General features: G+C 39.9%; 1 protein-coding gene across 2 annotated transcripts in view; it reads right to left on the minus strand.

Annotated features, from left to right (window-relative positions):
* Nucleotides 1-938: 938 nt before the first annotated feature.
* Nucleotides 939-13,526, minus strand: part of PLGRKT (plasminogen receptor with a C-terminal lysine) — a 48,609-nt gene continuing 36,021 nt past the window's right edge. For both annotated transcript variants that reach the window (XM_079791161.1, XM_079791160.1), the window contains 3 exons: nucleotides 10,317-10,447; nucleotides 8,641-8,750; nucleotides 939-5,441 (listed from right to left, as the gene is read on the minus strand). In XM_079791161.1, coding sequence (XP_079647287.1) covers nucleotides 5,320-5,441; nucleotides 8,641-8,750; nucleotides 10,317-10,447 — 363 coding nt within the window. In that variant the 3' untranslated portion in view covers nucleotides 939-5,319. The remainder of the gene's footprint in view (nucleotides 5,442-8,640; nucleotides 8,751-10,316; nucleotides 10,448-13,526) is intronic.

A 13,526-nucleotide genomic window follows, 5' to 3' on the forward strand; every position in this document is an offset into this window, starting at 1 on the left:
TCCCATGGGGGTGTTGTAATCTGAGAAGGGTGAGGAAGGCATCGACACTGGGAGCAGGGAGCAAGGGAAGGTGACCCCAGTGAGAGATGTGTGAGCCTGAACTGGTTAAGAAAGGCTTTTGCAGGGTGGTGCAGGCTAGTGGTGTTAGCATTTGAATGGGATGAGGAATATATCTAACTATGTGATGGGTGGCCAGCATGAGTGGATGGAGCTCAAGCAAGGTGAGGAGGAGGATTGGTGTAGGAGGGCTTTCCAGCAGAGTGTTGACACCCAAGCAGGCTGAGAAATGCCTTAGAAATCCTGATGGAAAGTTATTAACAACCAGGAATTCTGTACCCGGCCAATTTATCAATCAAGTGTAAGAAGAGAAAGTTATTTTTAGATATATAAGGTCTCAACATTTTTATTTTCCATTCACTCTTTGTCACAAAGCTAAGGAGGGATGAGTTCCAGCAAATGAGGGAGCACAACATAGAATATAGGAAACAAAAGATCCAACCTCGGTATAAGAAGAAAGGACCCTCCCCCTCCACCATGGTGGTGAAGTGAAAACTCAGGAGGAGAGAGCTGCCTTTTAGATGTAGGGAAAAAAAAAACCCACAAAAAAAAAAACAGTACAGGTGAGAACACATCAGAAGTCTCCAATTTTTTTTCAAGAAGGTATTGATAAAATACCTGATGTGAATGTATGTCTTTGGAGGAGATTTAAAAACCAACAAAGAATTTTAGGTTAATGAAGTTATAAAGAACATTAAGCACATAAAACAACAAAAGACTTACTAATTCTAGAGAAATCAGGAAGCTGAGCAAAAAAGGGAAGTAATTATACTTTATTATATGACACAGTTATGAACAGTGTTTGCATCATCATTATAATGTAAACAATGAATATTGATCCAACCAAAATGATTGCATAACATTATTGAAAGGATGGAGAAATAGATGCATGTGGTGGTGGCTGTTGGGATTGGGGGAGTTAAGAGAGCTAATTCTTTATTATCTTTATGATATGTCAAGAAATAATATATATTTGAAACATTAAGAAATAGCTACACCGGAATGTTACTTAGTTAAAGTAACCCTATCACAGTGGTCGGCAAACTCATTAGTCAACAGAACCAAATATCAACAGTACAACGATTGAAATTTCTTTTGAGAGCCAAATTTTTAAAACTTAAACTTCATCTAACGCCACTTCTTCAAAATAGACTTGCCTATGCCGTGGTATTTTGTGGAAGAGCCACACTCAAGGGGCCAAAGAGCCACATGTGGCTCGCGAGCCGCAGTTTGCAGATCACGGCCCTATCAGTAACTAAAATATGAGTTGCTTTCAACTACTTATTACCCCTTATCGTTTCAGTTTGAGCTGATCTGACTTCCAGTGTCTAACATCTGCATTTCTTGCTTGAGGTTTATTCTGGTTTCCAGAGCCCACTTTGCCTGTACATTGTAAGCTGGGAAAATTTCACTCCTTAGATTGGATAACTCAGGTGGGGGTAGGGGATGTTTTAAACAATTTCCCAGAGTTCTTCATCAGGATTAAGCTACAGTGGTCTGCAAAGGTCACTTTCTGGGTTAGACTTCATTTACTAGTTTCCTTCTCTGTCCTCTCTACTTCCTCAATTCCCCATCGATGTTTTTGGGATCACCTCCAAAATCAATGACTTGCTCAAGTGATGGGTGCCAAATCTGCTTTGGGGAAATCCTATATTGAGATAGGATTATCTAAAAGAGATAAAGAAATGGAAGGAAGAACAGAATATCTTAACTATGAGCCCATTTGAACTTTTCCTATAACACACCTATTCTAGTAGGAAATTGATGTCTGCTTGAATTGCTGAAAAGCAATTATGAAAGTCAGTAGATGAACAAAATCCCCTTCACCTGCCTAGTAAGACTTTCAGGCTATTTCAGAGGTGGTAGGCTTGTCCTTTGCTTTCAGTCCATACAAGAAAACTGGATGGAAGGTCAGTTTAGCATCCTGTGTTTCTCATAGTTATTGAATTCAAAGAAGTAACTAGAGTAGGGTTGGGGAACCTTTTTTCTGCCAAGGGCCATTTGGATATTTATAACATCATTCTCAGGCTATACAAAATTATCAATTTAAAAATTAGGCTGTTATATTTGGTCAAACATTTAATTAACTCACCCCTAATGCCTTGGTAGGGCCAGACCAAATGATTTCAGGGACTTTATAAGGCCTGCAGGCTGGATGTTCCCCACCCCTGACCTAGAGGCACAAACTATTCAAACCATAGGTGTCTTTTTGTTACTGTTAGTTTGAAATACATAGCATTAGTTGGACTCCTTTGAAATATCTTAGTTCCTTGAAGATGAAAAGCATTCTGGATGCCAAGTCTTTTCTGGAGTTTTCAAGAAATGAAATTGTCGAGTATCCAGAATCCATATTGAATTTCTATGGAATGTATGTATGTATCTCTCTCTCTCTCTCTCTCTCTCTCTCTCTCTCTCTCTCTCTCTCCCAAGATCACCTTGGTAGATACAGTTGATACTACCTTCTACTTGTGTCAGATCTTCATCAGCAGAAAATTAATGGTGTGGGAATGTTAGGAAAAATAGTTATAGATGTTCCTCAAAGCCCAATCCTGACACACTGATAACTTTTCACAGACCTTCCTTATTTCATTTCAATTGATTGAAATCCATTGACTTTTACATACCTTCAACAGCTGTTTCCTTATAGTTTTTTGAAATCCCCACCAAGCTTGAATCCCAGATTGCCAGTCCTCTCTAGGATGTGACTTCATGAGACATATTCTAAACTCTGTTCTTTAACACCAAATGAAATGCCCAAACCAACTCAGGCTCAGGGGTTGCCTGTCCTTCATGTCCAGGCAGAGCAGAAAACATCTACACAGTGCTTCTGACCACAGGTGAAGTCATCCAAGAAAAAGAATAAATAAACTGAGGTTAGCAATCTATCTTTTAACCCCATGACACTTGTGGACTGAGAAATAATGAACCAGAAATGCTATCTAAACCTCAGACTCAGTGACCACTGAGTATCAGTGGGATGTAGGGTTCCGGTTACTTTTATCAGCAGTCATGATAAATTTGTGTTGTTCCAGACACACTTCTTACTACCATCTAAGTAGCCAAAGGAACAAGTTATCACAGCAAAATAAACAGGCCTGTGAGGGGATCCCATGGGTGACTTTGGTCCCTAGGGAGCTCAGCTCCCACAAGCAAGCCAATAATGGAACCCTGGCAGCCATTTACTGTGAGAGGCAGCCATTTACTGTGAGAGGCATTTGAGTCAGCTCCATCCCTTCATGAAGACTACTCTTCCTTGGCTCTCCTATTTTCTAGGCTTTTCTCACCTGTTACCCACCACGCTCCTCTGCTTCCAGCCAGCCTGGGCTTCCTGGTACACCTGCAGCCCAAGTACTGCTTCAATCTTCATAAACTCCCAGACCCAAAGTTACCAGTAAAAAAATCAGTAGAGATGCTAAATAGTCAGCCCTGGATATTAGAAACTACTTTCTTCAAATTGGACAGTTTGTAGTTTGCAAGGTATTTCTGAAATCTCCTGTAGGCACCCACAAGGCCAAACCTAGGAGAGCATTTCCAACCCTCTCACAGAACAGACATATTCCAAGGCTAAGAGACACCACAATGCATGAGTAAGAAGGCTTAATTAATAATATTTTCCCAGCAAGGGTAAATAAGAGTGGAGCAGAAAAACTTTCTAGGTTCTGGCTAGTGTCTCTAAAATATCACATTTGAACATGCATATATTAAAATTGTTGAAGCCTATAAAATATAGTATCAACTTCAGATTACTCATATTCCAATTACATTGGTTGTAGATTATTTTTTCAGTCTGACTCTGCTACTTCCCTATCCTGTTCTAACCCCATCTCTGGGACATTTTCTAAGGCTCAGAAATTGAGCATATGTCATAATTTTTAAAAATTATTTTTGATATTTACTTTGTCACTTTCTTTTGAAGTCAAGAAGCATGTTGCATTGGAAAGAATCTTTCGAGGGATATCAGACACCAGGGTTTTAGTACCCACTACCATTACCAGATGTGGAACTTTAGGTAAATCACTATGAACCTCCATTTTCTCAACTGTAAAATGGGATTTGGACTAGATCATTTCTAAGGGTCTTCCTTCCTTCTTTAACATCTTGACAATATAGTTTCAATATTTGTTACTAAAACTGTTTTGAGTGGATCTGGGGCACTGCTATAATCTTTTACAAAGTGCAGTTAAATACTATACCATAAGGACCCTTCAGAATTATCCCCAAACACAAACTGAATTAGGTGGAATACCATATAAACTTGATTGAGTTGTAATTTTAGTCCCCATAGGATAGAGCACAACCTCCTTGGACCACCAAAGGAGCTGAACTGTGCCTCCAGGCTTATTTCTTAACAAGTCTCCCAAGTAAGGAACCTCTTGCCCCAGGCAAACCCAATAACCAGCAGCAAATCCCTGGACTTGACACGATGGCACTCCCTTTAGTCATTCTTCTTTTTCTGCAAAGGATGCACTTCCTCTTCACCCCCTTGTCTTCATGGAGAACTCTATGCATCCTTCAAGACCTGGCCCCAAGGTTCTCTTCAACTATAATTGTATCAAAGCCATATGTTAATGTATCATCAGCTTCATGAGCCATGTATTTGTGCTTGTTTCTCTCCTTCAGATTTCATCTCCTACGATTCTCCATGGGCTTCTTTCCATTCTTTGACAAGTCTCAGAGCCTTTCCTCTGGCTCTTCCCTTTGCCTAGAAATCCCTTCCCTGCCCCCATACCTGCTTTTTATACAACTGGCTCATTCATTATTCAGTTCTCAACTCAAATGTAATCTCTGCAGAGAAGCAGTTCTTCCTATACTAGCTCTATGCAAACCACTCAGAAGAGTGACTGGCCATAGGAAGCACAATATACATATTAGTCATTATATGAGTTGTTTCTGTCAGGTGGAGACAGGACACAACTGACAAATCCAAATTAAAGATGAATGTGATGGGGAAGGTGTGTGAGATAGAAAAATGAGAGCTGTAGGGCATTTGCTTTTAGGAATTCAAAACAATATAGTTTATTATCTTCATATTTACATATTTATAATATACATATATGGGAAATCTAAAAGTTACTTAGAATACCTCCTTTTTTGTTTAATGCTATAAATTTTATTTCAAAATAGCTTAACAAACCTGATCTTATATTTTAATATTTTAAAATAAAATCCATTATATCAAAATCTTGAACACTTAAACAATTGTGAAAACCATTATTCAAGTCAACAATTTTGTGTTTTGAATTTCAGTGGGTAAACATGATATCATTTGTCTATGAAGAATTTACTTTGTTCCCTTCTGGCTTTTTCAAGGCTTTCAAAAGTAATCATTCCTTTTGGCAGCTGTAACTTACTCTTTTCTATTTCCAGTATGTTCTCAGCTTCACCTTAAATAAAGTACAGACATAGACAAGGTGACAATGGAGTATCAGCAGTTTGTGAGAAGACCTACTTGCTGTGTTCCTCAAATCTTACAGTTAAATATTTCACCCGCTGTCCTCAGAAGTGATCTCCCAAAGGAAATATAGTGATGAATTCTGAAGACTCACAGAAAGATAAATCAGATGCCATTTTATTTGACAGAAAGTCAGGGTGCTAAAGATTAGTTGTGTTTGGAGGGGGTTTGAGGTAGTCCCCTTCCTTTTGCCTCTTAATATATCATAAGTGACATGTGAGAAAATAAAATTTACTGAAAATTCTAAATTTTTAGGAAAGCCAATATTTGACCTGAAATTACTTGTAAATACCCCAAATAATATTAAATATTCTTTAGTCTATATGCCTACATACACACACATCTACACATTTCTATAAACAGTTCCTCTTTCAGATAACAGCTAGTAATTTGTTGGACCCATTAACATTTGCCAACTTTTAATGTTGAAGACTAATTAGCAAAATTAATTTTAAAATTGTGTCATAATACACATTGACATTTTATAAACTTTGGGAATGAAGGCAAATGCTTTAAGTTCTTATCTTCTAGCACACAATTTATACTCCAAACCTAACAGACTAAAATTTTTCAAATTATAAGAGTATTTCAACCATCTCCCAACACTTCTTTCTTCACTCTCAAATAGTAAGTAAAGATCATTCTAACTTGATATAATTAGGCCGGCCACTGATGACAGACTAGATGTTTCCATGTGAGAATGTCTTGCTGGCATGTAGCAAGTCTCAATATGTGTTTACAGAGTGGCTGATGATAAATTTAGTCAAACAGGGATTTTATATCGTGGGGTCATCATTAGTTAACAATGCTAAATGTGATAACCTAAAGTTTCTAATATGGTAAGTTTCCTGGTAGATTCTAAAGATGAATTTCTTTTTACAAGAAATTTCCACAACATGCCCTGAAAGTATAAAATTTTGAATTCTGTAGACTCTGATGGACCTGTAATAAAATTACTTTAAAAATATACAATCAAATTGTTTCCAGAAAGTATATTTACTCTGTGAATTCTAATGTCCATTATAAAACAGTGAGACATAGTTGCTCAATTGGGCTCAGACTAATGAAACCTTTAGCAGATGAGTGATGTGAAAGTGAGCTGGTTAATTCCCAGCTTCAAATGGGATTGTACCAAAAAAATTAATTTGTAGATCAGCATTTTAGTACTCAGAATACATTTTCCCATATTAATAATGCTATAAATAAATTTCTAGGCCATCAACAAAGAACTCTATAGCTGAACTGTGATATCAATAACACCTGACCACAAAGAACACTTTTACATAGCATCTATGCAGAAATATATTTCCATTTTCAAATTTTTTTTTTTCCAGAACATATAATCCCTCCATTTCCCCAGGCCCTGGAATGAGATGTTCTACTCCCTACTCCCAAGCCTGTACCTCCTCCTTTACCACATCAAAGCAGTTCCCACAAAGCTTCAAGGATGGGCCCATAGCCCAGGAGAGAGCAGGATGGCAAAATGAAGGCTTGGGAAAATACTGTTTCCAATGTTCTATGGGTTAAAGGCTCGAAAAGTGGGGACACAGGGATACTCGTATGAGTGCAGTTCCCAGAGAAGTGGTAGGAATTTGGAAGCAGGAATATCCTAGACCAGTAGTCGGCAAACCGCGGCTCGAAAGCCACATGTGGCTCTTTGTCTCCTTGAGTGTGGCTCTTCCACAAAATACCACGTGTGGGCGCGCACATACAGTGCGATTGGAACTTTATGGCCCGTGCGCAGAAGTCGGTTTTTGGCTCTCAAAAGAAATTTCAATCGTTGTACTGTTGATATTTGGCTCTGTTGACTAATGAGTTTGCCGACCTCTGTCCTAGACTAATGGGAAACTATCTTCCTAGGATAGGAATGGCTTCTGACAGCAGTGCTATTTGCTAGGGCAGTGACAGCCAAGGTTCTTTGAGAGCAGCACAGTCTGGTGAATATTTAACAACCAGCTCTTGGGGTGGGGGGAAGGGGGGGAGATAAAATGTAAAGTTTATTAAGCACATATGTTTATGATAGATTTACTTATAGAAAATATATGTAGCACACAAGTTATAAATAATAAAATGTACAATACATTGTATCATAAATTCCATGTAGCAAATTGGTTCTCACAGAATGTTTTCATTGATTTTTGCTGAACCCTTGTAGTCATAGCTAGCCTATAATAGCAGTTGGTGAATGAGTATAATTCCACTATGAATGATGGTTGGTGTTTTCTTTTACATTAATGAGTATGACAAAAGTGAAACAATGACATATGTTGGAACTTTACTCATTTGAGAATGATATGAACAACTTTGCTAAATCAGATAACAGTTTTTTAAATATTGGGAGAATATTTCCTCATTTTTTAAAGCCATTCACAATGTAATGGCTATGGACACAACACACTTTTAAACATAATCTGCATTATTAACATAGCCTTCATCACTATCTTAAGTCTAGACCATGGGTTGGTAAACTTTGTTAAAGGGCCAGACAGTAAATATTTTAGGCTTGTGTGAGGCCTTTTGTTTCTGTTCCAATGAGGCATCTCTGTCATGGTAATGAAAAGCAGCCAAAGCCAACTAAAAAAATGAATGGCATGTCAATGTTCCAATAAAACTTTATTTTCAAAAACAGGTGGCCAGCCCACAGGCCATAGTATACAAACTCCTGGTCTAAATAAACAACAACAACAAAATAAGTCAAGTCTTGATTTAACATTTGCAGATTTCCATGGTGTAAATACTTGCACCACAATCAACTTCAAGGGTACCAATGGGATGTCACTAAAGTCAGAGTTGTATCTGTATTTTATTGTATTTGTATATTGTATCTGCATTTCTACCATACAGATACAATAGATATTCATAACTTAAGAGTATAGACATATATAATCTAAATGTGTAGATTACAGTATAATAATTAGAAGCTGATCAGTTGAGTACTTTTTAATATAATGCCTATTTTTTTTGTAATTTATTTCATTGTAAGTTTATATAATCTAAATTTTAATAATTATTATATTTAAAACCCAGGGAGAGGGTCTTATCAGAATCTTCCTAAGTCAAGGAATCATAAGAAAGGGATCCTTTAACCAGGTAATGAGTAAGAAATAGAGTCTGGTTTATCAAAAGCTTACCTTTCATTCTTTGTAGAAGAGTTCCATAGCCCAAGTCATACTGGTAGGTGAGGACAAAGCCTAATGGAATGATAGGGAAGAGGAAGGCTGGCTTCTTCCTTTTTATTGCTCTGATTCAAGAACAAAGAAAAATAAATATCAAGAAATGACCAGTAAATACATATCTTTATACTCGATGAAAAAAAAAACTTACCTCCTTTTTGAAAGAATGTCCTTCATTTCAAAAGTTACTTAATTCATTTGCATCTTCTTTGAAAATAGGATTTCCTTACCCATAACCCCTCACCAGATTCTACAGTTCTCCAGGACAGGCAGGGTCTATGAATTACTCATTTGTATTTGATATTGAGGCTCAGATTACTCATTTTATAAATAGTGAAGTGTTGATATCTACCATTTAAGGATTGTAGAGATAAACTTGTAGAAGCCTCCTGTCTCAGTGCCAAGTTAGTTCTCTAACTTGTAAAATGGAGAAAAGAACAGAGGCAATCTAATAAACTAAAGGCAGAATTAACTGTTGCTACCTGTTTCTACAGAATTACCTCCAGGGATTAAGCTATAATGGATTACTTGTTTACATGCGCAGTATTTGGACCAAAGTCCTGTCTTGGCCAACTGAATAATCCTATCTAATAAAAGAGTAATATGAAAATTGACCATACCTCCACTACACCAACAAGCCACGCCCACCAGCCAATCAGGAGTGAGTATGCAAATTAACCCAACCAAGATGGCTATGGCCACGGAGCAAGCAGGAGGCTTGGGTTTCCCCAGCAATGGAGGAAGCCAAGCTTCCTGCACACCATGGCCAGTCCAGGCCTCCGTTCAAGGCTACAAAATTTCAATTATAGAAGATAAATAAATCCCAGATACCAGGGCCTCCGCTTGGGTCGCCGGGGGGCATGGCTGGCCTGCAAACCTCCACAGGCCCCTCACCCAGGCCTCCCCATGCCCCAAGGGAACCCCCACCCTGATCCAGGACACCCTTCAGGGCAAACCAGCTGGCCCCCACCCGTGCAGCAGGCCTCTATCCTGTCTAATAAAAGAGTAATATGCAAATTGACCATCACTCCAACACACAAGATGGCTGCCCCATGTGGTCAAAGATGGCTGCCCCCATGTGGACACAAGATGGCCACCACAAGATGGCCAGCAGGGGAGGGCAGTTGGGAGGGACCAGGCCTGCAACCGAGGGCAGTTGGGGGCGATCAAGCCTGTAGGGGAGGGCAGTTAGGGGTGACCAGGCTGGCAGAGGAGGGAAGTTGGGGGCGACCAGGCCTGCAGGGAAGGGCAGTTGGGGGGGACCCAGGCCTGCAGGGGAGAGCTATTGGGGGCAATCAGGCTGGCAGGGGAGTGGTTAGGGGGTGATCAGGGTGGCAGGCAGAAATGGTTAGGGGCAATCAGGAAGGCAGGCAGGTGAGCAGTTGGGAGCCAGCAGTCCTGGATTGTGAGAGGGATGTCTGGCTGACCGTTTAGGCCCAATTCTACCGGGATTGGGCCTAAACAGGCAGTTGGACAGCCCTCGAGGGTTCCCAGATTGGAGAGGGTGCAGGCTGGGCTGAGGGACACCCCCCCCCATGCACGAATTTCGTGCACCAGCCTCTAGTAATATGATAATGGCAAAGACAAAATAAATAAATTACTTAAGAAAATTTTAAAGTAAATAACAAACATACCCAGCTGTTAAAGAGATGGTTGCAATGCCAAAAAATGTTCCAAAATATTTGAGGAATTCCCGAGACCAAGCAACCTGCATGGCCATTTGTCTTTCTCTCATTTCGTTCTGCATCATTAGCTGTCTTTCCAGCTGAACAAAAGAAAAAGAAAGAAAGAAAAAGTATGGTTACTCCCCTTTTGAACTTGAGCAGAGTAAATAATCTGCTTTTCCAGTGAATTTTTATTCTTCAATTGCTTTGATTAATCTTTTTTTTTTTTTTTTAGAAAACACAAGAGATACAACAATCTAAAAGCCCCAGTCCATTATTTGGAGTCAGATTCTTGAGAGAGAAAAGTTGTCATTTTCCATTCTAAAATCTTGGCACAGTGTATTATTAGCAAAGCATAGAAGATAGCAAGCATAGAATTCATGATGTAAACCATTGGGTGAAATATTATGTGACTCAGTTTCCCTTCCATATCTTCTTTCTACTGTTTGAAGAAACTCGGAGAGGAGAATGAGATTTTAGATATAAAGATAGGGCTTGGCCCAGCTGGCATGGCTCAGTGGTTAAGTAAGCATCGACCTATGAACCAGGAGGTCATGGTTCAATTCCTGGTCAGGGCACATGCCCGGGTTGTGGACTCGATCCCCAGTAGGGGGCATGCAGGAAGCAGCCGGTCATTGATTCTTTCTCATCATTGATATTTCTGTCCCTCCCTTCCTATCACTTCCTCTCTGAAATCAATAAAAATATATTAATTAAAAAAAAAAAGACAGGGCTTAACCCCTTGGTCCCTCTTGAGGGTTGAAATTCCAGGCATGTGTTGGATCTGGGGTTTGGGAACCCCAACTGAGCAAGAAACAAACATTTGTTTGTCCCATTAGCACACATGTAGATTTTTCTTAATCTCCAGGTATCATTTCTTCTTCAGGCCCAAGGACCATCTCTTCTTTTTCATCATTATCAAATGCATCATTCCTGGTTAATTTCATCATAGGCAAATCTTGCACTGGAAGTAAACAGGTTCTTTAGGAGTTAAGATTTGGTCATTTTTACCTGGCTGTGGTGTAGCTCAGTGGTTGAGTGTCGATCCATGAACCAGGAGATCACAGTTTGATTCCTGGTCAAGGCACATGCCCTGGTTATGGTCTCAATTCCCAGTAGAGGAGTGCGTACAGGAGGCAGCCAATCAATGATTCTCTCTCATCATTGATATTTCTTTTAAAAAAATATATTTTATTGATGTTTTTACAGAGAGGAAGGGAGAGGGATAGAGAGTTAGAAACATCGATGAGAGAGAAACATCAATCAGCTGCCTCCTGCACACCCCCTACTGGGGATGTGCCTGCAACCAAGGTACATGCTCTTGACTGGAATCGAACCTGGGACCCTTCAGTCCGCAGGCTGATGTTCTATCCACTGAGCCAAACCGGTTAGGGCAACATCATTGATGTTTCTATCTCTCTTTCCCTCTCACTTCTCTCTGAAATCAATAAAAATATATGAAAGCTGTTCTGCCTCTGAAACAATGTTTACTTAAAAAAAAAAAAAAGATTTGATCATTCTTTGTCAAAGTAAAAAATCTCGTGGAATGTGTTGATCTCCCCTAGACTATTATGGCTGCCAGCAATTCTTAGAATTTCCTGGCTTGTGATGCATCACTTTAATCTCTGCCTTCATTCTCACACAGCCTTCCTCTCTGTAAGAATTCTAGCTACTTTAATAGACAGTTGTCTAAAAGCTATAATATACTGCTGCCTTCATTATAGGATATAGCAAATAAAAATTGCTTGGTTCTTTATTTCTTTATAAATTTAATTAAATAGTTGTCATATACAGCATGGGGCAAAAGTAGGTTTACAGTTGTTCATATGGAAAATAATATAACAATTAATAAATAATAATAGAAGGATAATCTCTGTTTTGTGCACTCACAGCTATAAACCTACTTTTGCCCAACCTACTCCTCTTCCAGGAAGGAGTGGAGGTAGTTTGAATATAAGGAAACTTCTTTTCATAGAGACAGAGAGTCATCGTTAACTCTCCCACACTGTCTCATGCAGTGGTGCTATCAGAGTTCACCGGATGGTCCAGGCCTTTGTGTCCATTTTCTGTCTCCTTCTCTGTCGCCCTGTTATTTCCCACTCTTAGCAATAAGTCCTTCTCTAAGGACCAATCTCTCCTGGCTTCTCTTCCTCCTCTGTCTCTTCCTCTTGATTTCTCAATGATCTGTTGTTTTTGATTGTCTAGGGCCGTTGTCGGCAAACTGCAGCTCGTGAGCCACATGCGGCTCTTTAGCCCCTTGAGTGTGGCTCTTTCACAAAATACCATGGCCTGAGCGAGTCTATTTTGAAGAAGTGGCGTTAGAAGATGTTTAAGTTTAAAACATTTGGCTCTCAAAAGAAATTTCAATCGTTGTACTGTTGATATTTGGCTCTGTTGACTAATGAGTTTGCCGACCACTGGGGCAGTGAAAGAACAAACCTTTTTAGAACTGTGTATAAAATAAAAGTACTTAGTTCCTAATGAGGACCAGGAAGCCAGGGGCTTCCTATGAATATGTTGCATACATTTTAGAACATGGCCTTGTTATAATTATTTGGTTCTTTTGTCTTTAAATACTTTTTCTTGCTTCCTCATCATGTTCCAGATAAGAGGTTGTCAGTTATATGACTTTGGTCTAATGATATGGCATTATAGTTAAAATGATTTGGAGAGTAATATTGTTTATACCATCCTATATAATAAAGAGGTAATATGCAAATTGACTATCACTCCAACACACAAAATGGCCGCCACCATGTGGTCAAAGATGGCCACCCCCATGTGGACACAAGATGGCCATCACAAGATGACCGACAGGGGAGGGCAGTTGGGGGGGAACAGGCTGGCAAGGGAGAGCAGTAAGGGGTGACCGGGCCAGCAGGGGAGGGTAGTTGGGGGTGACCAGGTCTTCAGGGGAGGGCAGTTAGCGGCAATCGGGCCGGCAGGGGAGCAGTTAGGCGTCGATCAGGCTGGCAGGAGTGGTTAGGGGGTGATCAGGCTTGGCAGAAGCGGTTAGGGGTAATCAGGCAGGCAGGCAGGTGAGCGGTTGGGAGCCAGCAGTCCTGGATTATGAGAGGGGTCCCAGATGGGAGAGGGTGCAGGCTGGGCTGAGTGACACACACGCCACCCCCCCCATGCACGAATTTCGTGCACTGGGCCTCTAGTTTATAATAATAGCCA

Source organism: Cnephaeus nilssonii (assembly GCF_951640355.1).
Source record: "Cnephaeus nilssonii genome assembly, chromosome: 14".
Lineage (NCBI taxonomy): Eukaryota > Metazoa > Chordata > Mammalia > Chiroptera > Vespertilionidae > Cnephaeus > Cnephaeus nilssonii.